This window comes from Notamacropus eugenii, chromosome 4 (genome assembly GCF_028372415.1).
Source record: "Notamacropus eugenii isolate mMacEug1 chromosome 4, mMacEug1.pri_v2, whole genome shotgun sequence".
NCBI lineage: Eukaryota > Metazoa > Chordata > Mammalia > Diprotodontia > Macropodidae > Notamacropus > Notamacropus eugenii.
The window spans coordinates 438309503-438336019 of record NC_092875.1 but is presented as its reverse complement, the minus strand read 5'-3'; the positions used below and the strand labels follow the sequence as shown (position 1 = coordinate 438336019).

The window sequence follows — 26517 nt, the reverse complement described above, 5'->3', positions numbered from 1 at the left end:
AACATTCATTTGCTTTGGAGGCAGTTAGGTGGCTCAGTGGATATACCACTTGACCTGGAGTCAGAATGACTTTAGTCCAAATCCAGCCTCAGATACTTTCTAGCCATGTGATTGGTTCCTTATTCTATATCTATCTTTGTGTTATTCTATAATAGTTATACTCTTATTGTCACTTTTGCAGGGAAAAAAGTAGTTGGAGTAGGTTTTTTTTTTTTTAACTGGGTGCCAAAATCACGTACATTAAAAAAATTAATATCTTTCTCCTCACAACAAGGAATATTAACATGGTTTTTTCCTACCTTGAAGCAACTAATTAATTCTTTGACACTTTATGACAGCATTTGTTACCTTAGAGGTTCTAAGGAACAGTTGTAATTACATTTTAACACCCTTGGTATTTATGTAAGATTACATACGTTCATTTATATCAAAACTGTTTGTTGAAAAACTCTACAAAGGATCCATAGTGCAGCTGTCTCTTACTTAGCATCTAAATTCAGATTTCTTCACAACAGTATGACAATCTGAATCTCAAGTGTCAAGGGGAGATCAGGACAAATGGATTTATTTTTCATTCTGTGTCATTAATTCTGAGCACAGGGTACCATGCTGTGATGTATCATTTCCAGTTTCATTTTATGCTACCTTATAAACCAAGTCTTATCAAGGCGCATTGGTGTAATGAAGAAAACACTGAACCAGGAGTCAGGTAACCCATATTCTAGTCTTGACTCTGCCACTAATTAGCCATGTGACCTTGGGCAAATCACTCTACCTCTGTGGGATACAGTTTTCTACTAACCGAGAAGATTGGGTTCAATGCTCACTAAAATCTTTTACAGACCTAATACTCCATGAATCTATAGAGTTTTTCAAGGACTTTGGGAAAACTTTTCAAGCCCCTGGCACCCTCATTACTCTGCCCTTATTTCTATTTGGCAAAAATGGGAGTACCTGCTGAATAATAATGAGGATGACAATTTGTTGTTCAATAATGTCTGACTCCTAGTGACCCCACTTTGTAGAGATACTGGAGTAGTTTGCCATTTCCTTCTCCAGCTCATGTTACAGATGAGGAAACTAAGACATACAGGCTTAAATGACTTGCTCAGGGTCACAGAGCTAGTAAGTTTTTAAGGTCAGATTTGAACTCAGGAAGAGGAGTGTTCTTGACTCTGGGTGCAGCACCCTATCTACTGTGCTACCTAGCTGCCCCCAATATAATAATAGCTAACATTTAACTAGTTCCTAATTTGTGGAGATGTGCTAAGCACTTTATGATTATCTTATCTGACCCTCCGAACAACCCTAGTTGTTATTATCCCCATTTTACAGATGAGGAAACTGAGGCAAATAGTGATTAAATTTCTCAGGTTCACACAGCTAGGAAGTGTCTGAGGTCAAATTTGAATTTCTCGACTCCAGATCCAGTACTCCATTTACTGTGCACCCTAGCTGCTCTGTGATACAAGCTATTATTTCCTGGAGACTTTCGAGACATACCCCTAAAGCAAATAGAATCCAAAATTCTGTGCAATAAATTCTGCTGTAGAATGTAGCAGATCATGTTTGTGTATGTGTATGTTTTTGTGTATCATGTTTTGATTTGTTATATGATTTCTTCCATTTATTTTAGTCCGACTACATAGCATGACTATAGTGAAAATGTACTCAATAGGAAAGTACATGTAGAACCTATACAGAATTGTATGCAGTCGTGGGGAGGGAGGGGGGTAGTGGGGGGGTAGGTGGGGGAGGGGATAAAATCTCAATTGTATGGCAGCGATTGTTAAACATTAAAAAATAATTAAAAAAAAAAGAAAAAAAATAAATTCTGCTGTAGGAACCGACTCAATGTCTTTTAAGCAGCAGAAAGATCAATTGTATACAATCCCTACAATCAACAGTATCATTGTCATTGAAGTGTGTGTGAGCGTGCGTGTGTGTTGGAGAGGGGGTATCTTGGGTAGGAAATACGTTCATTTCTTTACACTTTGCAGTAGATGCGGTGACAGTGAGTAGACTCTCCACCACATCAGTGAGGTGTCCGGGCACCCTCTTCACTGAGCTCACACTATCAAATAAGAGTCAGGGAGAAAGGCAGTGAAAGAATGAGGTTTTGCAGGACAAGGTATCTACAGCTCCAGGCCATTCTTCTGAGCTCCCTGGGACTGAAGGCTAATTATGTCTTCAGAATCATAGAAGACAGCATTGGGAAGAGTCAGAGACCTCCAGTTCCTTCTGTATGCCCAGGAAAAGGTGAGCACACAATGACAGGTAGAACACCTAAGCTCGGTAATTGGACAAAAACGGTGAAATCCATAGTGGCTAAAATGCAGCCCTTCCTTGGGAACAGAGTATTCTATCAGCGGGGCTCCAGAGCAGGGCTCAATAAAGAGTGAAGGTACAAGGGAGAGAGAAAGAAAATCCTTAATTACTGTTTAAATAGGAAGATTATGGAGAAGAGTATAACTAAAATCAGGGAAAACTAGACTACAGGCTCAGTACTCTCCAGTAGAAAACACTGATTGTCTTTATTTGTGAAATGATTTGTTTCCAACCATCAGGCAACAGAAAATGCTTCAGGGCTTACTGCGCAGAGCTGAGCTACAGAGGACCCTTTAAGAGATTTTGGAGATCCCCCTCCCACAGTGTCTAGGAATATGTCATCATGGACAGGAAGCTACTTCTCCAGAGGAGCTTGAGGACAAAGTCCAAAAAGAATACATTGCAAGCACCAACCCAGAGACAAATGGAGACATCAGATATTACGGGGGAACTGTTGGACTAGAAGAAGGAGCTCCCTCTCTCCCTCTTTGTAATTGGTAGTATCCCTCTAATCAGAACCCACTCACAGCAGCTCTGTGGATTGAGGATCCTTTTTGTTTAACTTATCTCAACAAACAAAGTTAATCTGATAGGAAATACCAATAAAAAAGCTTCTGACAGAGCCATAACTCACTGGAAATTATTTGAGTGAGGCTTTTCTCGATGGTGCTGGCTTGTGGGTCTTCCTTCCTGAATGCTCCCTTTCTGCAATCTTTCTTTGGAAAGATTTAGCCTTTATGGGTTGTTCATCAATTCTCAAAGTGCTCTGCAGTGCTATTACCTTGGTATAAATTGGATACTGCTGGAATTAAATGGAATCAGAGTTTCAAAGAGAAAGACCTTAGAAATCTTTAAGTCCAGCTCTATCATTTTACAGATGACCAAACTGAACTCTAAGGACATTAAGTGTCTTGCCTAAGGTCATACAGATAAATAAGTAGCAATACCAGAATTAGAACTCAGTACCTCTAATTACAAATCTGGCATATTCTTATTGCACTCAATTTTTGTCAAGTTAGAAAGAAAGGTAAAGCTACAGAATTATATTGGGCAGGGAAAAGGAATTATTTTGATATTGTCTCACATTAGGAATACTTCTACTAAACTGTGTTAATTGAATTTTCATAAATCAGATGTTTATTCCAAATCACTAGGATGGTATTTAAAAGGAATTGAATGATTAATACTCTTGGAATACAAGTTTTTGGGTTTTTTTTTTAATTTTTGGATAGGTGAAGGCAAAGCAATTGAAGTTATGTGACTTGCCAAAGGTCATATAGCTAAGTGTCAGACTTGTGAGGTCATATTTGAACTCAGGTCCTCCAGGATCCAGGGCTAGTGCTTCATTTGCTCTATCACCCAACTGCCCTAGAATGCAGATTGTCTTTAAGAAGCTTTTGAGTCAGAGGAATCCTTACTTTATGTGACATTGGACAAGTCAGGAAAATCTCTGGGTTTTCATTTCTTCATCTGTTCGATGAAAAGGTTTAATAGAGTAATTCCCAAGGTCAAGCAATTAATACAATAAATATTCATTTAGTATTTTCCTACCATGTGTCTGATAATCATGTCTTCAGATAAAAATAAAAAGTAAGACTGTCATTGATCTTAAAGAACTTATTCAGAGGGAAGATACGACATGACTTCTGATAATGCAATAATACAATGTATTTAAGAAATAAATATGCAATGATTTGCAAAGGGCACTGACCACAGAGGGAATCAAGAAAGGCCTCTCAAAGGGATAACAATTGACTTGAATTTGAAAGAAGAGTTCCAAGAGGTAGAGATGAGGAAGAAGGTCATTTCAGGAATGGAGAAAGGCCCATAAAAAGAAGTGGAGTTAGATAATGGAATATCATATATTGGGAAGAGTAAGTAATCCAGTTTGACTAGAATATAGAGTATATATTAAGTGATGCAGTGGATAGAGTATTAGACCTGAAGTCAGGAAGATTCCTCTTCCTCAATTCAAATCTGGCTTTAGATACTTACTAGCTATGTACTACTGGACAAGTCACTTACCCCCATTTGCCTCAGTTTCCTCACCTGTAAAATGAGTTAGAGAAGGAAATGGCAAACCACTCCAGTGTCTTTGCCAAGAAAACCCCAAATTACAAAGAGATTCACCCTACTGAAGTGACTGAACAAAACAACAGCAAAATAGAATTCATGGATATGACTGATATGTAATTAGCATGGAGAGGTAGTCCAGATTGTGAAGGACTTTAAATGCCAATCAGAATATTTAATCTTTACGCCATTGTATGTATGTGTGTGTATGTGTGTGTGGAGGGGGAGATTGGCAGAAGAGGCTGGAGAGGAGGTCAGTGAAGGTTCTTCAGCAGAGAGTAAAATAGTCAAACCTTCAGTTTTAAATACTATGAACAGATTTGTATTAGAGTTTCATATTTGAGAATCTATCAGATAAACTCATTTTGTCAGGTTTATGTTTGAAAAATGTGTGTGCTGCTGATTACACCAATACTTCCCAGAGAAACTCTTCTACCATATAATTTATATCTTTGTTAGATGGTTTTTCTCCCCCATGACATTTGTTCTGAAGTTTTCTTATGGAGACCCAATATAATTAGCTCTTGCTTATGGACTTTGAATGCTTAAATGTTTTGTGAATCTCAACCATTGGCTGCTTCAGAAAGTAGCACATGATTGTCAGTCGGCCTATGGAAAAATCTCCAGATAGAGGCAGTTTGTCCTTGGTACCTTCTTAGGTCTCTGAGTCTTTTTTCAATGCCCTTCTTCCCCTTTACCCACCACCTAGGTCCTGAGTCCCTCTTTCTGTCTTGTTGTTGACCAATGCTCCACCCACCTTTAGCATTCTACTAAGGTTTTCTTTTCCTCTCCCAAAGTAACCTATGCTCCAAAATTGACCCCTTTCTCCTCAAAACTCCCATTTTTACAAGGTGACAAAAGAAAAATAACATAAAAGTCTAATTAAAATAATTAACACTAAGATATCAAAGGACATAAACAAAATTCTATGGTGAATAGAGTGGTTGCCTTCAAGTCAAGAAAATATGGATTCAGATCTGCCCTCTGACACATGATGTCTGTTTGACTCCGGGAAAGTCACTTAATTACCTAACATCCCAGGTAACTCTCTAAGACTCTTAAGTTGAAGGAAAGAGGCTGATTTGCATTGATAAAGTGAGTTCCTCCCTGAGAACACCCTATAGCAATGATATTAGAAAAGATGAAGGAGAAAACAAGGCCTTAGAAAAGTGTTACTGTTATGGGAGCCTGGGGCTGGGGGCTGGAGACAAGGCCTCAAAGCAAGGTTATGTTTATGATGCAAGCTAGGAGAAGAATCTCCAAATATGGAGCAAGTGGTCTTCAGATCACTTAGCAAGCTTTCTTAAGAGTAAGCGCGCAGTGGTCCCTAGAGGTTGATGCCCTTCAACAAGGTTCATGTTGTCCCATTCTAATTATGGCTCTGGAGCTTAATAACGCAAAGTCACTTTAAATAATGGAATGCAGTAGGGAGATATTTTCAAGGGACTTATAGGGGTGGGAGGAGGTTTCCTCCCTCTCATACTCTCCAGATACCTCTCAACCCTAAGGCTAATCCTAAATCCAGCAGTTACTAGATGTGTGACCTTGGATGAGCCACTTTAAGTGTTATCCTCTGTAAAATGGGAAGAATATTAGAACACCTTGATGAATATATCTACTTTGACAAACTCTATTAATATATTTAATCTATAAATATACTATTACATTACAATTCTCTATATTATATGCTATAATTACTCTTAGAGACAAATGGGATCTGAGCGAAGGTCAAATGTCATTATTTTCCCTTATATGAAAAGATGCTCATGTTCCCATTGGCTGAATTTAAAGATCTGAAGTAGTGCAAATCACTAAAATACAGATGCTGAAATAAAGGGAAATGCAATTGTTAGAAACACTGACAAGGTTTGATTTGTGGAATAATTAGAACCAATTCACATCCCTGTCTATGATCCAGATGTTCCTTTTTTCTTTGAATAGCTCTTTGTTTCTTAGAAGTTTTGCCCTCAGAAATCCAAGGAATAATCTCTAGAATAAAAGTTTATGGATAAAAGCCCATCATCTTCCTGAAGCCCCTACCGTGTTTATTTCTAGACCCTTAAAATGAGTTAACTTTCCATAGTAAACCTTTGAAGTCCTAGAATTTCATCCAGTCAGAATTATGTGAGTGGGCATTTATTTTTTGCCAGCCTTGTCCACATTTTTGCCCTATCTCCCACACTAAAAAATTCTAGTTAAATAGATTAAGTGTAATGTTTCTGTGGAATTATTATTTCTCAGGGAGCGAGCATTGAATACATCCCAGCCTGGGTCCCTTCAACTTACAGTTGGAAACCTGAAGCCAGAAGCAACTTACACGTTCCGAGTTGTGGCCTATAATGAACGGGGACCAGGAGAGAGTTCTCAGCCTATTAAGGTGGCCACCCAGCCTGAATGTAAGTATGACAAGGGACTGGCAATGCAGAGCTGTTTTTCAAAAGCATTTCTTTTTGCAGGATCCCTAAATTCCCCTTTGAGTACGTCTTTAACATAAAAAAGATAGTAAAAAAAATTAAAGCAACACATTTCAGTGCTTACTCTCTGATCTTGTGGTTATACCGATTTAAATGAAGGTTCTGTGAACACCATTAATAAAACTATCTTCTTTACTCGGATCATGGTTTTATGAACACCTACCCCTGCAGAAGTACCTGTTCCCAGTATATTCTCCTAAGATCTTTACAAGTCACCTTGTATTGCTTTCTAAATTATTTCCTTTATGTGCTTATCTTAATCACCAACCCTTTTCTGTCATATAAAAAAGGTAGGTTTTTGCATAAAATACTTTAAAATAGCACTTTTTTTGTTTATTTTTGTTCTTGCATGCCCAGGACTAACCATAATAGCTGGTTCCTCGTTGATGCATAATAAATGTTTGCTGAATAAATAAATGAATGAATCAATGAGATTATTTATCAACAGGATATATAATGAATAAGATCAGGATATATAATTAATAAGATACAACAAACACTTGTTAGATAGTTCAGTCATTTGGCACTACAGTTTTTCACCCCTAAATGCTCACTTAGAAAAAAAAAAAAACTACTGTTTGAGGGAGCTAGGCTTTATTAAACCATCCATTCATCTAGAGTTTCTGCGTTCCATCCCTGTATTTAATTTAGATTAGCACACAATAATTCTCCACAGATGTCTTCCCTGGGTTATAATTTAATGCTGTGCTCTCTTCTTTTATAGAGAGTCAATATTTAAAATGCCCATTTGAGCAACATTTCAATTATTTTTTTTCTCCTCCCTCCATACCCTGCCCTCAGCTGTTTCAGTTATTTTGTAAAAACATAGTTGAAAATGTTGTCCATTGGGTCTTCCAATATTCTTTATATGAGAAACCATGAGGTAAATTTATTGAATTTAATCCTAGACAAATTTGGGTGCATCTTTCATCAGAAAATGAAATCTATGTAAATTTGCTTATTTCCTTTTTCACCTTGACCTGGAAACTTAAAGCCTTTTTCATGGCAAATTGTATTAATCTGGCTCTATCAACTGACCATGTTTTCTTTTAATGATCCCTACACTGTTACTATTCCCAGTTGTCATATATATGGTAAGTTAAAAATAATTTAAAATAAATTATTAAACCGTTAATGACATTTGAAGATAAAGATTTTGGACCAAGTGACTACTTGATACTCCTTCCACAAGCTTAAGATAGGAATTCAAGATCACTTTCGTTAATAGTAAGATATGGTGTGAATGGTAATATCTGACCCTAATCACTTAGTGGGGTCTCCATCTCACCTTATATTTAACACAAACTCTAAATCTATTAAAATCAAACACATGGTATACAAAGGAAGAAAAAAATAAGACTTTGTGTGAGAAAATAGCACAGTGATGTTGGAAACCACTGAATTATGGAGACATGGTCACAGGGCAGTATCTTCATGAGCAAAATAAAAATGTGTTGAATTGAATCAATTCATGTGAAAATCTGAGTTTCATACTTTCTTTTTCATTTTTCCCCAGTGAATTAAAAATGTGTATGGTTCATCTAAATACTTAATTCTGTGTGTGTAAGCATAATCTAGGTCTTATAATGACTAGATTTTATGGAAGCATTCACATACATAAGATTGGCAGATGCTTATTCAGCTTAGTGGAATATCTTGAATTATTTTCCAAATAACAAGAGTTTAATAAAAATCAATTTGAGTCAAAATATATGTGTTTTTTTCCTTTATATGCCTTGTGTTACCTTGAGGGAATTCAGTGATGCCCTAGATGGATGGCAAGGAAAATTTTACAAAGAGATGGTTTTGTCCCATTTGTCAAATTTGAAAACACAATTCTCTAACAGTATGTTCAGTTTCAAAAGCATAATCCCTGAGGATGATGTGAGTTCTATATTTAGTATAACACATTTGTTATCCTGATATTTTTCTAAATTTTCCCCAGGGCTGGCTGTTGGTGGCTGTAGAAAATTGTATCTAATTTCCATGTTTTTATTTTGTTTTGTTTTTTTTTTTATGAAATATAACCAACACAGAAGTTCCATTTTAAGACTAGCCAGCTTCCTTTTCAATATTAGTGCTTTTATTATTCAAGTAGTGCTGCTGCTATTTGAAAGAGCTGGATTTAGAGGTAGACTTTAAATCATCCATTCACCTTGAGTCTAGCTTGTTGGCTTGGGAAAGAAAACCCCCTATTTCTGATACTATTTTATGTTTCTAATCTGAAGTGTCAAAGCTATGTTATCTATTCTGAGATCAACCAATTACAGTGCATTATGGCATAAGAATAATGAATGGGAACTGTATGAGGAAACTATTTTCTCTGCAGTTTATAATTTTTGAGAGTAACCTATATCCCTAAGAGGTTAATTAACTTGTTCACTGTCATGCAGCTAATATATGTTAGAGACAGATGTTGAACCCAGGTCTTCCAGGTGCTGAGACTTGCTCTCTATCCACTATTTTATGTTGCCTACTTATTTCATAAGGAAAACATAATTGGGTTTTTTTTCACTTTTATTACTGTGATTTGGAGGATTCAGTAGAATAGTAATTAGCCAGATTTACTTATACACTTGTTAATGCAAGCAAATAGTTTTTAAACAGTAAACTATTTAAACAGTATTCTTTGTCAATGTCAAATTGATACTTGTTTGGTCTTCTAATGATAAACAGATGACTTTAGTAATCTAGGGCTAAGTGATTTTTATCAGCGTGGGGTTATTTTCTGCCAACACAGATAGAAACTCCTTTATAAATTAGTGATTTATTTTTTAAATATTTTATTTTGGCCAAAAACTTGATTGCTCTCTGGCCATACTGGTCATGGATTTCTCTGAATATAGGCAGGCTGGTGGTAAGACAATAAACATACATCCTAAGGCCCATCCTAGAAGCTTGGTAGGGCCTTTTAATTTATTTGTATATTTTTGAGGAATCCAGTCTCCTCCAAGCCATGATGAAGTATTGTGCTACTAGAGTTTAGTAATATATGAGTTACCTAGTATTAGATTAAGACCAAAACAAGTCAACAGCAGAAATCAATAATATAATTAGACTCACCAAGTAGTTTTGTAAGACCTTATGCAGGAAAATTATATTAAATGAACCTACCATTTAAAAACTTCCAGATGTCTTTCATGGGTAGACATGTGCATTGATGCATGAAACAGACAATATGAATTAGACAGTAAGCAATAAGATGGAAACTGTATATGATACAACAATAACAAGAATTACAAAACCAGTAAGAAACCATCTGGATTCACTAAGATGTCTATGACCCATGATGAAAAAATATAAAGTCACGTGGAGGACTTAATAATCATCCAATCAGCCTGTCTAAGCAAATTGTCAAATAATTCTGGCACCCCAATCTGATTTTGTCTATTCGTTCAGCAATCACAAAGAATTCCTTAAAGATATACTATGGGCCAAGCACTGTGGATAGCTTCATCAATATGTAACCTAACAAGCATCGCTTTATTCAGCTACCATTTGTGGAGAGCTTGCTGTATGACACAGTACGGTATTTGTCACTTACTTATGTAAACCCAATCATGTCTTCATCAGTAATAATAACACAGTCCAAGTGAAATTTTGATTGCTTAAAGCAGGCTTCCTTTTGTTGTGTTTTTCTGCATCTGGCTCTGGAATCATAAGACCCAGACTCAAAAAATGCCATCTCTGATTCTTATTACCTGTAGGACTTTGAGCAATTTTCTTACTGTCTAATCTAAGTTTCCTCATCTTTAAAATGAAGTAGTTGAGTTAAAGACTATTCAAATTGTAAATCTATGATTTTATCAGCCTTTTGATCTGCTTGTTTTATTTTTTCTTCCAGTTCTGAAAATAAAATGTAGATTGGTTCCACATTAGAGATGTTAAAGATACTTGACATAAAGTTAAACTTAAAAAAAAAAAAAAACAAGAGAATTGACCTGGGCATATTATCTACATTTTAGCGTTAGTAATTACATGATTCCCTTGAATTTCCTCAGCTTTAAATTGTACATAGTGAGTATTATGCCTCCTGGTGATTTAATTTTCTTTAAATGTCCAGTTCACTTAAGTAAAGCATTAAATACCAGTGAGTTATTGATGTAAAAATAATTATTATTGATTTAGCTTTGATAAACTCTAATATTTAGGAGACTTTATATATACACGTGCACACAGTATACACACAGTTATTTGTATTATATATCTATATATAAAATTTGTGTGTATATATGCATATATATTATATGAATATATGTATATGTGTATATATGTGTATGTGTATATATACAAAATTTTAAAGCTCCCCTAATTCAATTGCATAATCCTACAACTCTTTATTATAAACATTAGAATAAATAAATAATAACATTACTCATAAGAATGACTGTGTATAGGTTATAGCTTGTTTTTGTTCACACAAAGTGACATTTTAGCAATTTAAAAACATTTTTTGGTTTAAAAACCCTTCCTATATTCTAAGGTGGTTCAAAACACATGAACTACTTGCCGAGGGAAGTGCAACCCCCAAAGGATCCAAAGAAAAGCGTTCTGTTCTTCTTATAAAGTGATATTTTTAGTGGAAACTCAGATGACTGATTTTATTCTTAGCCAAACTATAATAATTTAATGGTAAGGAGAAAATATTTTCCCATCATCATTGCTTTCTCTGACCAAATGATCAGAGATTTTTGGGGATTGGATCTCTTCTGTGTAGGTATTCACTGTGTTCTTTTATCACAGGTTTCTCAAATGTGCTATAGCTGTTGTGCACTATAATTACACAGCTTTTCAACAAATTGAATTTCAAGATTTCTGTATTATTTGAAAATATCAACAGTATTATGCAATTCCATATTCTTAAGGAATAAAAAAATGTTAGGAAGCCTGTGTGAAATGAAAGTCAGTCAGTGACTGTTTCTAAAAGTGCATACATTTTTCAATAATCAGTTTAAGAGATCAACAGCCCAAGATCCAGCTTATGAAATAATCATCCAGAATAGAAAGGCTGGATTTATATGAAGGTTTTTGTCCTCAGATTAAATCTTCCTTTTTGCTAAACCCTTACTCCTTCTTCTCTGCTTTTACTGTGTATAATTTCGCCACTGTATTATCAGTCAGGATTTAAATCCCTGCCTGCTTAAGACTTGTCTAATCTTTTCATACCACATGTGGAGATTTGGTGAATTATTATTTTGGTCCTTTAAGATGCTGTTAGGGCAGTTTAATAGTATAGGATGTTAAAATGGGCCACATACTAGCTTGAAGGCTTGCTTTACTATAGGAAGGCTATTTATGGACCACAACTCAATTATCTTCAAACCCCTTTATAGTTAAAACATGTAAGTAATATTCCTACTCCATTATATTTGTTACACTAAAGGTATGGCAGCCAGCCTTAAGAATAGTGACTTTAGATGGTATTACATGGAGGGATTTCTGTGCAGTTTTTATTGTATTCATATTCACTCCCTTTCACCACTTTATCCTCCTCTCTTCTCCCCTCCTCCCCCTCTTTTCCCACAATTGCCTATGTTATCTTAATGGGAAATTTGATGGTTACATCATCCTATCAAGGAACTATAAAACAACCAAACTTTGAATTTCAAGGCAATTTCAGGGAAGTACTCAGGCCAGACAACTCATACCAACACAGAAGCTCAGTTGATCCTAATGCATAATTAGGTCCTCTGTAATTAGTATTATTTTGGTATTATTTAGTATTATTTAGCTACTTAATACAACTATAGGATGACAGCACAAAATCATACTACTTACAGAGGACCTACATATATATATTATATATACATATGCATGTACATATATAATATATGCATATGTATTAGATATATACATACACATACATACACACACACACACACACACACACAACTTGTCTTCCCAACCAGACCGTGATCAAGTTGTGTACATGAGTTATGTAGCACTTTAAAAAATCTGACATGTATTCTGTGAGTTCTTCTTGACTGATGAATTGTCTGATGTGTGTGCCGTATAGCAGTGTATCGTCTATACTATAAGAATATTCAGTTCAATAGTGAAAGAAGCTACAACATTCTGAACTGTTTGCTATTACATATGTATGTATGTATGTATTTGTATAGCAGATTGATTGTTAGATTTGTAGAAAAGCTTTTATTAAGCAGTTAATATGTTCAAAACATTATTGTTTTCTTCAAGAAAATTATATTCTAATGGAAGAGGAAAACAATAAAAGGAAGAAAGGGAACCAGAAGAATGGTAGGAGTGAGTTTCTTGTGGAGATGGCTAGGAAGTAGTATAGAGGTCTAGTTTCTGGCAAGATAAAATGAAAACTCATTTATTCAGAGCCTGGGAACTTAGAGGTAAAGCTTTTGGTTAGGAGTAGGGGATAGAGATGAGGGTGGGTGTTCAAATATAGGCAGCAGAGTAAAGAGATGTATGTTTTATGTTTATATCATCTCATTTGACTCTCCCATATACTGGGAGGTTTGTATTTTTTATTATCATCATTTATCAGATAAGGAAGCTGAGCTTTGGGAAAGTTAATTGACATATCTAAATTCATGCAACTATTAAGTGACTTCAATGACTAGAATTTCACAATACTGTAAATATTGTATTCACTCTAGTATCTAAGGCTATCCCCTGAATTAGATGCGTTGTGATTGACATCTCCCCACATACCGACATAAATCATTCAGTGACACAGCCACAGTGGTTGATAGGAATCTGATTTAGTAAGTCATAGTCCAATTTGCTAGCCATAAAGATGGCTCTCTGAAAATGCAAGAAAGCAAAAAGAAAAGGACCCATGTATCATCTGTTCTTATTCTTGATAAATTTATAATAGTCATAGGAACACTAATTTCTATCAAGAGAGAGTATGGCTGAATGGATAAGAGAGTAGATCTTAGAAGCAGAAAGACTGGGTTTCAAGATCTTCCTCTCATATGCACTAGTTGTATGACCCTGGGAAAGTCATTTAACTTCTCCAAGTAACTCTCTACATTTAGGTGCCAGAAGGAATTGGCAGAAAGAATCTGCAGAATTTCATGATCCAAGAGAATAAATAAAACCTGAAATATTTTACTAGACTGAATTTGAGAACATTTGCCTGGAAAGAGTCCCTAACATACTCTCTGGCCACAAGCCCCAAATCATGCCAACCAGAATGGAGTTCAACCCATGCTGCTGTCTCTCTGTCCTTTTCCAGCTTCAGGCAGAAATAATCTTGCCTGTGTTTTTATCCCTGTTGCTTAGCACAATGTAGGCTACATAGTAAGTCATTAAAATGTGTTTCAGAGGGTTAAACAATAGGTTAAGTTTATGTATCACCAAGGCAATATTCACAGCACTGAGGTGTAATGAATATAGTGATGTAGTTCTGAATGCAAAGTATAACAGACTCTCTATATAGAAGGCAGAAAAAAAAAAAATTTATTCAGACACCATAAAGCTAAATCCCAACACCAGAAAGCCAAATCCATCCTAGTAACCCAGAAGTCAATACACATTAGCACTGCGGGGGACAAAGCCATTCTCAAGCCTTTCCCCTCTGCTGGGACCTTCCCACAAACTCTCATGAGCCTAGCTATGCCTGCTTGCTTATGTCCTCCCCTCCCTCCACCCTAAGTGCTCCTACCAACTTCCTTCCAGTTCTACTCCACTTTTCTTATTCCAAGGATCAGCAAGCACTTCCCACCACATGTGACTTAGGCTTCCGTGTGATTTAAGCAGATGACATGGGTCTATTGATGATTGGGAAAGATCATCTCATTTAAATGGCCATTAAGTTTAATAAAATAAAATGTAATATGATAAAAGTAAAAGATTAAAAAAACTAGAACATATGTAGATTTGGTATATAGAGATATCAGTATGATGCATTTTAAATATTGTCCCATTTAAATCATTGGAAAGAATTGGAGGATGTTAGATAAGACTTAGGGAAAACACACTGAAGAGAGAGGTATCTTGATTCAACTCCATGGATTCTATAAAGAAATGTGTTACTTTAAAGTTTGTAGTTGCCCAAAGAGTAAAGAAGACTGATCCTAACAAATCAATGTAGTGAAGTGAATGGATACCAAACTGAGAACCCAAAGACAAGCATTCTTTGCTCTGCTTCACTGATAGCTGTAAGACTTCATTTCTCTAGGCTTTATATGAGCATGTTGGATTAATTATCGTCCAAGATCCCTTCACATTCTAAATTCTGTGATCTTTTAGAGCAGATGTTCTTAACCTAGAAGTCTATGAGCTTGTTTTCTTGATATTTTGCTAACAATATTTCAGTATAATTATTTCCTTTTTAAATTCATTATTCTGATAAAAGGCCTGTAGGAATCATCAGGCTGCCAAAGGTGTCCATAATACAAAAGAGTTTAAGAACTGCTATACAAAGACCAAATCTTTTCAGTCACATCTGACTCTATAGGGCATAGAAATGGGGGAAGGGAGAAGAAAATAAACTAAACATAGCTTAAGAGTAAAGTAGACAAAAGGATAGTGTGGTACATTACCACAGATATGCAGAATCTATCTCATTTGTAGTAAATTTACTTCCATTGCAGCAAAGGTTTTCAAGGAGACCGAAGCAAGGGGAGAGATGGGAGATGGCAGGGGAGATAGGGAGAAAGAAAGAGGGAAGGAGAAAATATATTAGTTCATTAAGTTGTTTCACATTATACAATAGATTTAAAATAACTTATCTCAAATTTACATAGCATTTTAAGGTTTGCAAATCATTTTACATGTTACTTCATTTAAATCTGAGAGTAAATTTTTGAAATTATATTTTAATGTGTAATCCTATCTCTACTATGTTATTGCATTGTGGGAAAAATCACCCCTGGCATAAATTTATATCAACCTTAATTAATATCACTCACCTTGAAAATAGAGTCAAATACAGTTATATAAACTATCTCACTATCACATGGATTATACTAAATTGTGGTTCATATCCTATTACCTGTGCACAGGGTGAAATATTATACCTCTCTCATAGTTACACTGAGAAGTTATGATTAAGGATATTTCCAGTAAAGGTAACTCTGTTACCAAGGTTTAAGCAAGGTTCTATTGTATTAATTAAATCATCATTAAGGAAACATCAACAAATCAGCGTCACATTCTGTGAAAACAGTTTTCTGTTGTTGATTGATCAGCACAATTTGGAAGAAAAGTGTTAAGTATAAGATCAAGTCCCATATGGGAAAAACAAAAATTTTGATCACAAGGTTTTTATATAGCTATCAAGGATTATACAATGCCTGAAGAAGAAAGATTTTAAGGTTGATGACACCCAATTTCTTCTCCAAGACATATTTGGTAGTGTGTGCACACATGTGTTGTGTATGTGTATGTGTATGTGTTTCATCTGAGAAATGAAAATAAAACTCAGAAATCAGAACTTGTAGACAAAGATTCTTATTTAAAGCTTAAGAAAATTTTATCTCTTTTTTTCTTACAAGTTTTCTTTAGAATACTCATGTCAGTTTAAATATTAATCATTTAGAAAGTGAAAACATGTGATAGCACTCAGGAAAAGGAGATCTTATAGAGAGGAGGAGTAGATGGTGCCTTGTACAGCAAAATACTGGGAAAGTTCTTGATAACCAAAGTAGCAGTTCCTAATGTCTAACATTCCTTTTCCAAGAAACAAATTTTTCACTTCATAATAACTGAGAGACACCTTAAAATGTTGATTCTCCTTGAGGGGATTAAGACATTGATATACATTTCTGTAGTTCAGAAGAAACAACCCTGGTAGAATGGCAATGAAAATAGTTTAAATCTGGACAACATTCTGTTTTTGCCTCTCATCTACAATCTCATGTGATCTTCAAACAACTCTAGAAATGAGGATGTGTAAGTATTGTTGTCCCTATTTTACACAGAAGGAAACTGAGGCCTAGAGGCTAGAAATTATTTGTGCCATATGATAGAGTTAATAAGAGACAGATAAAGTCTCATAAACAGTTCTTTCCAGGCTAGGTTTGGTTCCACTACACTAACTTATCACTAGAAGAATGAAGTGACATGACTTCTGGATTCATCCAGTGCATTCAAAACAACTTTGGACAAGTCACACGACTCCCAGGGACCTCAGTTTCCTCATCTGAAAATAAGAAGGGAAGTGATCCCTAATATGCCATCCACCTCTACAGTTCTATTATTTCATGACTTAATCTATTCACATGAATGTGTTAATTACACATATCAGATTCTTTCCTTGGAGCAGTTGCTTTTTTTTTTTTTTTTTTTTTTTAAGACTCATTTCACCATCCTCCAGTGGGTAATTATGCTTCCTTATTTCTAGGCCCCAATGAAATCTACATGTCTGCCAAATCAGATTAAACCATTCACTATCACCCTGTCATTCTATTCTTATGCATGCTAAATATTCATTTATTTAAGACTTAGTTACCCGAAAGGAATTAAGGTTCTCCGGCAACTACCCACGACTGAAGCTTAGGGGCATTATCATCAAGCATTTTCTATTTGGAGAGAACTTTATAGATTACTATAAGGAAAACCAACATAGGAAAAATGCTATACCTTATGAAATGATTATAGTGTCCCTTGAGAATGTCCAGGTTTGTAGTCAAGATCCTTTTATGTTGACAGCCTTATGGGTCTCCTAAGAGTCATTCTAAAGTCTAACATTCATCATTCCATCAGTCACCATTATTACATCAACCCTGAAGATCTGCCTTTTTATCCCTCCTCGATTTTTCTAAGGTCCTTAGAAACTTTACACTCAACTTTGACTTCCTGGATGGGAAACCCTCTCCTCTTTGCTCCCAGATGTTCCTCCACTGTACTTTTGACCATCCCAGATTTGCCAAAGTTTTTGCTACCTTTGTCATTTCTGGAGACATCAGTGATTTGTGTTCTTATATCCCTATCTTGTTGCTGAACTTTCTGTCTATGTTCAGTTCAGTCTACTTAAAACTTATGTACTTTCTTGTTGTTTAAATTGATTTAGGTAAACCTTTACTCTTATGCTAATATTATGGCCCAGCCTCTCTAATCAACACGAGTAACTGGGGTTACTGACATCATCTCTGAACCCTACCTACATTTCAGGTACTCCATCCAAAGCTCCCAAGCATACAGGCTTCTCTTCCTCTTTCGAAGCTAGTGCCACTATTGGAACTCTCTGTTTCTTGTCAGAGGAATGCCTCTAATTCATGGATCCTCTGCAAAGCTGAAGTGGTTGATAGGTCCAGAGCTACATGAATGAGAAAGGGAGTCATACTCATTTCCTCCAGTTCCTTATGATTCATCTCCTAAACACTCCCAGAAAATGAACTCATTATCTAATCATTATGATTTCATGATAAAAAGGTTTTCATATGTATTTTAATAAGGCAGACGTGTCTTAATCAATGGTTCAGAAGAAGGCTACCTCCTAACCCAAAGCCTCAGTTACCAAACTCAGAATTTAAGATTTAATGCAATGGATTATATGAGGTTCTTGCCTAAGGGTAATCTCTATACTCTGATACACAGGGTAAATACTACTTTCAGGGGGATGCTGTTGTACTTTATGGGCCACAGAAACTAGAAAGACTGTCAAAGTCCTGAATACCGAGAGAACAGCAATAAACCAGATGAGGGCATGATGAAATTATTACTTTTAGCTTAGTCAGGTAGGGAAAAGAAGTTCAGAGACACTTATCTTATTGAGGAGCTCATTAAAGGTTCAAGTTGGCAGAATAAAGTGTTGATTCCAGAGAGCAAGCCAAAAGCCTCTGTCAGAGTAAGACCAGAGAGGCGCACTGGACATTGGAAGTATCAACTAGGCTAGGATTTCCTATTAACTATTATGTGTTGTTGAGAAAAGGAGTGATGGAAAATAATATTTAAGAGAGCTTATCTAGGTTATTGTAGATAAGGTGGCCTAGAGTGTGGCAGAAACTGAAGGTCAGGAGAAAATTAATTACCCTTTCTTTGCAATAAGCAGCTAAGACAAAGACAGACCTCCGCCTCTCAAGGCCACATAGTAAGTACTGGAAAGATTGAGATAAGATCTTAATTTGACATTCATTTCTATACTTTGCAAACTCAGAACGACTCCAATGATAACCTTCACCATGCCTACTAAAATGGACTATCATGTGTTGTTGATTATCATACAGACATTCTTTTATACATATATTTTTATGAGATCTTTGCCCTAGAGATATGGTTCCTGTATTCAGCTATATAATTGTCTCATATAATATGATATTTATAATTAAATATCTAGCCAAGAATTCTGATACTCATTGGTTCATTCAATATATATTTATTAATAATATACAATGTGCCTAGAATATATTTCCCTTTCACCTCTGCCTCTTTGAGTCAATAGTTTCTTTAAACTCAAACACTTTCTCTTAAGTGAGGTTTTCCTTACTCCCCTTAGATACTAATGCCTCCTCATGAATATGTCCAATTCTTTGTAAATTTGAAAAAGAAAGTAAACCTTTGTTTTTTAATTATATTGTTTTCTGAATGTAAACCTCTCCTACCCCCTGAAACTTCCCTTGTGACAAAAACTGAGAAGGAAAATAAAGTTCAAAGAAACCAACAAATATATTGACCAAATTTATCTGTCTGTCTATCTATCTATCTATCTATCTATCTATCTATCTGTCTGTCTGTCTGTCTGTCTGTCTGTCTTTCTGTCTGTCTGTCTGTCTATCTATATCCATCTGTCTGTCTATCGTCTATCTATGTATCTATGTACATATGTATATGTATATGGGCAGGCATGTATATGTGTGTTTAAACTTGTGTATATTTATTTCAATACCTCAAAGATGTGTGGTTTCTCTGCTGAGGACTTTCTCTTTCAAGACAAATGCATCTTGAAATGAATTGTTGTCATTTATGTGTATGTGTGCATATACATGTAACATATATAACATATGCACCTTTCTGTTATTGGGGTTCAGTCATTTCAGTAGCGTCTAACTCTTTGTGACCCCATTTGGAGTTTTCTTGGCAAAGATACTGGATTGGTTAGCCATATTCTTCTCTAGACCACTTTACAGATGAGGAAACTGAGACAGACAGGGTTACATAGCTAGTAAGTGTCCAAGGCTGAATTTGAACTCAGGTCCTCCCGAGTTTAGGCCTGATACTCTACCCACTGTGTCACATAGCTGTGCCAGGTAAAATATATGTGTGTATGTGGTTCAAATCAGTGTCTAAACTTATACATATGCAGATATCTTACTAAATATTGATATGTTGACTTGTATATGTGTTTGTGTATACACATAAATATGGAAATATATGCTAAATGTATATTTTCTTTATATTGTTATATGCACATATACATATAGAAGTCAATGCATATATGTATAGGTAGATATACATAGTATATATGGGGGGTGTAAATGTTTCCATCTTATCTTTACAAGAAGACTTGGATATAGGGGTTATTATTATCCCAATTTTCCTGCCTCAGGCACATGCTTGCTGAATGACTCTGGGCAAATCAATTAACTTCTCACAGCATCTTTTTCTTCATCTATACTATAGAAATCATATCAGCACATACTACACAAGATTATTATGAGGACTGAATAAAATAACACATGAAAAAATGCTTTGCAAATTTTAAAGCACTACGTAGAATGCAATTAGCGTTATTATTTATCATTAGGCATTCTGCTTAATTGGAAATGGAGCTTAGCTTGTGGAGGGCCATCAATGTATAGAAAACCCTTTACTAATTGAAGTAGAGAAACTTACAAATAGCATACTGTACAGATGGAAACATTGTCTTTATTGAGGAGATGACGGGTCAGTGACTTTGAGGTTTTACATCTACATCTGTCACTTTTAAGGCATGAACCATCTGTCTCTTTCCCTGGGCATATGTTCTATGTTCTTTTTATGTATTTGGTCAAGGACAAAATCACACTCCCCCAAAGCCACTCAGGTCCTCATGCTAACCTTATGTCAACGATTCAAGTCTTTCAGCTCCTCTCCCATGATCAGAGTCAGTGTTAAGCTGTAGGATGCCAAAAGAAAAAAAGATATTCATGGTGGCTAACCTTTCATTTGGCACCACATGCCCTCCTGCTGCCACTTCTACTGCTGGCTGGGAGATACCAGTTTGAATCAGCACTGGATTTCATTGACAATCAAAGCTCAGCATAAAATCATTCTGATTAGGTTACTATTAAAGAAATAGGAATATAAGAATATCTTGAGGAGCAAGTTGCATCAGTTGTCACAGTGATTTTTTTTCATTCATAAGGTAAAGAAAATAGAGAAAGTAAGATGAAAAATCTGTATTTTAAAATAAAATTATATCTTCTTATAATTATACTTACAACATATTTGCACAGATAGGAGAAATTATAATAAAATTTTAAAAATTATTTTTAAATTATTCAAAAATTCTTGCATCAATAGACACAGTTGATGTGTCTGGTCCTACTGGTGTTAAAACAGATACTGTTATCTCAGTAATTGGAGATGCCCAGGGCATGACTGTAGATTCAATGTGCTACTAAAGATCATGGTATACATGGGACCCAGGGTATGGGATGGTGGCTGGTGCTCAGCACTCATCCTCTTGAAGATAAGATTTAAGGAGGCATCTTAGAGATCATCTAGTCCAACCCCTTCATTTTAGAAGCAAGATAACTGAGTTACTCAATTTCCTTAAGCCACAGACTTTTAAGTGACCCTGAGGTGGCAATTTATTTAGTTTCAACAGTCATTTCATCCGATTTGACTTTTTACAGATCATTGTGCTAAACTTGTCTTTCAGCAACAGGAAATTGAAAATATGGTACTTGGCAATAAAGTCACCAAAAATCATTCTAGTGCCTGTGACTCTGCCCTGGCATAGCATGTGAAAAAAGCACACTTTAAAATTGTCATCATATAAGAACAGGTCAGAATGGAACAAAGAGAAGGAATTAGAGCTGATGTTATAAAGGAGCTTAGATGACTTTTCACCTCAACTTTTCAAGACACTTTGGGTCCATAGTACTTTATTACTTGTAGAGTACTTTCCTCACAACAACATAGTAAGATATTGAGTATTATTATCCTCATTTTATAACTAAAGAAATTGAGAATCTAAGAGAACATTGTTTTATACATGACCACATAACTAATGTGTTGATGTCAGGATTGGAGGCTAGATCTTCTGACTAAGGATTTACTACTAGACACTGATCGCTACGTAATGTATAATTTTATCTATGGTAATCCATAAATGGGCAAAGCATCAACTGTTGATGTTCTCACTTTCCTCAAAATGTTTTCCATTATTAACTATTTAAATATTGTATCTCCCAATAGAATAGAGACTCCCTGAGTACACAGTTTTTTTCATGTTCTTTTTGTATTGTCAGTGCCTGATACTGTATCATGCACAGAATAAGTGCTTAATAAATACTTGTTGAATTAAATAAAACTGAATTGATTTGAGACAGAAGTATAGGTCAAATCTTGTAGCTTAGAATAAGAGAAACTCAAGTCTTATACTTGAAAAAGAATTTACAAAATGATAATTTCCTCTTATTTACTTACTTTTGTTTGGTTAATTTTTCTGATGAATGAATTCTGAAGACAAATGAGGTACAACTTACTCTACTTCTTACCTGGACTGATTTGCCAAATTAAATAGCATGATATCCTATAGTTGTTTTCACAAAGAAATTTACAACAAAAAGGTATTTATTTAATAAAGGGGAGGTAAACTCAAAAAAAATCCCTAAAACAGTAGGTAGACTTCAGATAGGGCCCACGTATGAGAGGACATGGGTAAGCATTGCACAAGATGGAAAAAAATAGATGGGTTGTGATCTGCATTGTTGGAGAAAAGAGCCATTCAGTGATATCCTAGAGAGTGTCATCTGGTTACTTTTGTGTACACCATTTTTAAAAACCTATTTCAAGGTCTCAAAGACTAAGATCATGCCAAAGGGAAGCTTACAAATTATTTTATTTAAGAGCTCCCAACTTGAATCAAAATTTCTCAGTAGATCTCTTTGGTTTGTTGAGTTTCCTAGTGGAGAAACTGCCATCAATAATAACATCCCCACTCTTGTATCTACTGAAAGCCATTACTGTTGTGTCTCACCCCAATTCCCCATATCCACTAATCTCAAGGCTTGAGGAAAGTGAAAAGTTTCATTTCACATGCACAAAAACTAATACAATTTAACTTGTTCATTTTTATGGTTAAATGAACTGAGGACCAGAAAGACGAAATGGTTACAGTACATAGTTAGGAAGTAAAAGAGACAGAACTAGAACCTAAGTCATCTGTCTCTGAATACAATATAAATTATTCTCCCCTAAATTGCCTCTCTTTTTATCTGAATTAGGTGAATCACCTCTTCATGGATATTATGTCATAGGGTACCAGCTACTTACTTGCTATTGTGTTCATAAATCCTAGGTTCACTTCTCTTTTGACATTTTCATAAAAATAAAAGTTGATGCACTTGCTTTATTAAAATGAATGGGTACATCATGCCTAAGGAAAAAAAAATATCGCACTATTGTAATATGTTTTATTTCTCTTGATCACACAGAGGAGGAGTTCGCACTTGCCCTTAACCAACATATTCCTGCACTATGGGAAAAAATAGTGTAAAAATGAATTAAGAAAGACAAAATAATTGGAACAATGTAATTCTAAAATTACTGCAGTAGTATCATCACTATATCTTAGGATTGTCTTTATTATTATCATAAGCATAAAATTAATTTTGTTTTTATTGTTCATTTTAACTTAATTAAATTTTAATTTAATTACATGCAGGCCCTTTTATGTTTGTTTCTGAATTTGTAAGAAATTATTACAAGTGACTTTCAATGAGAAATTAAAATGGAAATAAAAAGCTTAGTTTTAGGTTAATTCAGCACAAATACATTTCAGTACTCCAAAAGACTTATAATCTTATTGATGTGACTATTTGTCCAACAATGCAGATAGAAATCTATCCACAACTTCCCAATTTAAGTGACTTCACATCTTTTTGTAAGTTTACTAGAAAGTGAATCCCTGTCATACACAGGGCCTTTACTGACCGTTCTTGTATTGACATCATGAGGATACTAGTAGAGAACAGAAGCTACCTGTTGTCTTTCCCTCACTTATATTATTATTTTTCAGCTCTACATTTACTTGAGAGCATGCTTTATACCATTTTCCTTCCATAATTCCTCATTCGTAATAGATTGCAGGTGATTTTCAACACAATATCTTTCTCCATTGTTATTTGAATGTTATTAGAAATCTATTGTTTTTTAAATTAAATTTATTTTTAATTCTGAATTTAACAAACTCCAAAAGATATTTAAGCATTTCCACATACAAAGTATAATCTAAAAGAGGATAGTATATGACACCATAAATCTATATTCTGCCCAATTTACTTTTTAAATAAAGAATGTATAATAAATTCAATATATTGCTTTCAAAGTTATCCTGCTGCCTGAACTTACCTTCTGTTTATTTTTATTTATGTTTGATTGCTGTTTTCTTTTCTCTTTTTTTATCATTATTGTCCTCACTTGAAACCACACCCTTATATGTATGTATGTATATATATATATATATATATATACATGCATATATTTGTATATGTATATATACCTCTTGCACATATGTATATACACATACCTCTTGCCTATTGTGTATTCTGTATGTGTGTGTATATACGCTTTTGTGTATATAATACTTCTGTGGGCATATTTATGTATATATGTCTGTCTGTCTCTCTGTATGTATGTAGTACATATTCTACATTGGAGAAAACAGAAGTTTGAGTACTTTGAGGCATCAAGCATGGGGAAAACTTGATTTTTAAAAAATTGACAAGAACATAAATAATTATTGAACTATATGCTTTATACCAACAATTATATTAAATTGCATGTACTATTATAGGATTTAGCACAAAACCTAGTACATAGTAGGAACTCAATAAATGTTTGTTGAGGTATTAATTTCAACCTTTTCCATGACTGAAGAAATCATGACCAAATGTGAATTACCAACTCTACAAACTTATCTACGATAATCCTCAGAAGGATGGCAAAAAATAAAACAAAACCCTAGAATCATATAAAAAGTTGTTCTTGCTTTCTCCATGTGATAGAATCTGTCTGATTATATGTTCTATATACATATATGTATATATATATATATATACACGTAAGTGTATGTATCAGTTATATGGCAAAACTTTCAAGAATCTGGAGTCCTCTCCTTTCTACTATAAAACACTGGGACAGGTCTGCAGCAGAGAATGTTTATACATCCTAAAATGAAATGAATTTTTGGTTATTGTTAGTTATTATTTCATCATTTTTCAGTCATTTCCAAGTCTTTTGTGACCCCTTTTGGGTATTTCTTGAGAGCAATACTTCAGTGGTTTGCTATTTCCTTCTTCAACTCACTTTACAGATGAGAAAACTGAGGCAAACAGGGTTAAATGACTTGTGCAGGGTTACACAGCTATTAAGCGTCTGATTAACAGATTTGAACTCAGGAAGGGGAGTTTTCCTGACTCCAGGAATATATGTTTAGTTGTTATATTTAATCAATGGAGACACCCAACTTGTATGTTAAATATGCCCAGTATGAAAGCATATCAAAGTATTGTCAACCATAATGATCTTTTCTTTTGGTCTAAATTATTCATTTGCTTACACTCCCTTTGTTTCTCTGCAGCAGATTACTTGCCACATAATGCTGCTACACCAGCCTCAATGCTATCAAAGTTTTGTGCTTCTCAAATCACTTTAACATATGTACAGACAGTTCTAGTTTTAAATAAGTTCTAGTTTTAAATAAAATTTATTTATTTAAAAAAATAACTAATCTCTCCCTAAAGTAATTTTTTATTTAATGCAAATTTACCCCATCCATCCATCTGTATCACGGAGCCTATGTAACAAAGGCATACACAAAAGAATACCTTTATACAAGTCACAAAATGTGCTAAAATGCAGACATTAAATGCCAAGATAATTAACAGAATTATAAAATGAAAGGCAAAGTAAATGATAAAGTGTGCACAATACTGAAAAGTTAACATAGGCGTAGTATGTTCCCTCCTACTGATGTTTGGCTGAGCAACTTTTTTTTTGATCTTATCAAGATATTTGGATAGTGGCTCCTTCATTTCTTTCATATATCTAACAGGAGCAAGCAATATTATCCTCAACTAATCTTTGAAATTAAAAAAAATAAAATATTTGAATTCATCTTTTAAAACAAAAAATTACTCAAATGATGAAATGTTTCTTCCAACTGTTTCACTGTGAATCTTTTTGGTTTGACCTCTGTTTTGAAAGCAATTTTTTCTGAAATCTTTGCAGCTAGCAAATCAGATCCTCAATGGACAGTTCTTCTCCATGAGACTCAATCAGCTGCTCTATCGTTCTTAATCACTTCTAGCTCCAATTCTTCTATGAATTTAAAACCTTGTTACTCATTTCCTTAAAAGTTTCATCTTTGTCAAATTCGGGAAAATCAGAAGAAAGGTGCATGTTTTCCCAAACTCTTTTCATATGTGTTTTTGTTACGTCTTCCTTTGCCTTAGTAACATTTCAGATTGAATGGTAAATATTATCGGACTTCCAGAAACCTCTCAACATC

At 34.8% G+C, this 26517-nt stretch overlaps 1 protein-coding gene across 1 annotated transcript in view; it reads left to right on the top strand.

Annotated features, from left to right (window-relative positions):
- Window positions 1-26517, top strand: part of DCC (DCC netrin 1 receptor) — a 995337-nt gene that overhangs the window by 572252 nt on the left and 396568 nt on the right. Inside the window, 1 exon segment of the mRNA XM_072606654.1 lies at window positions 6643-6797. Coding sequence (XP_072462755.1) covers window positions 6643-6797 — 155 coding nt within the window.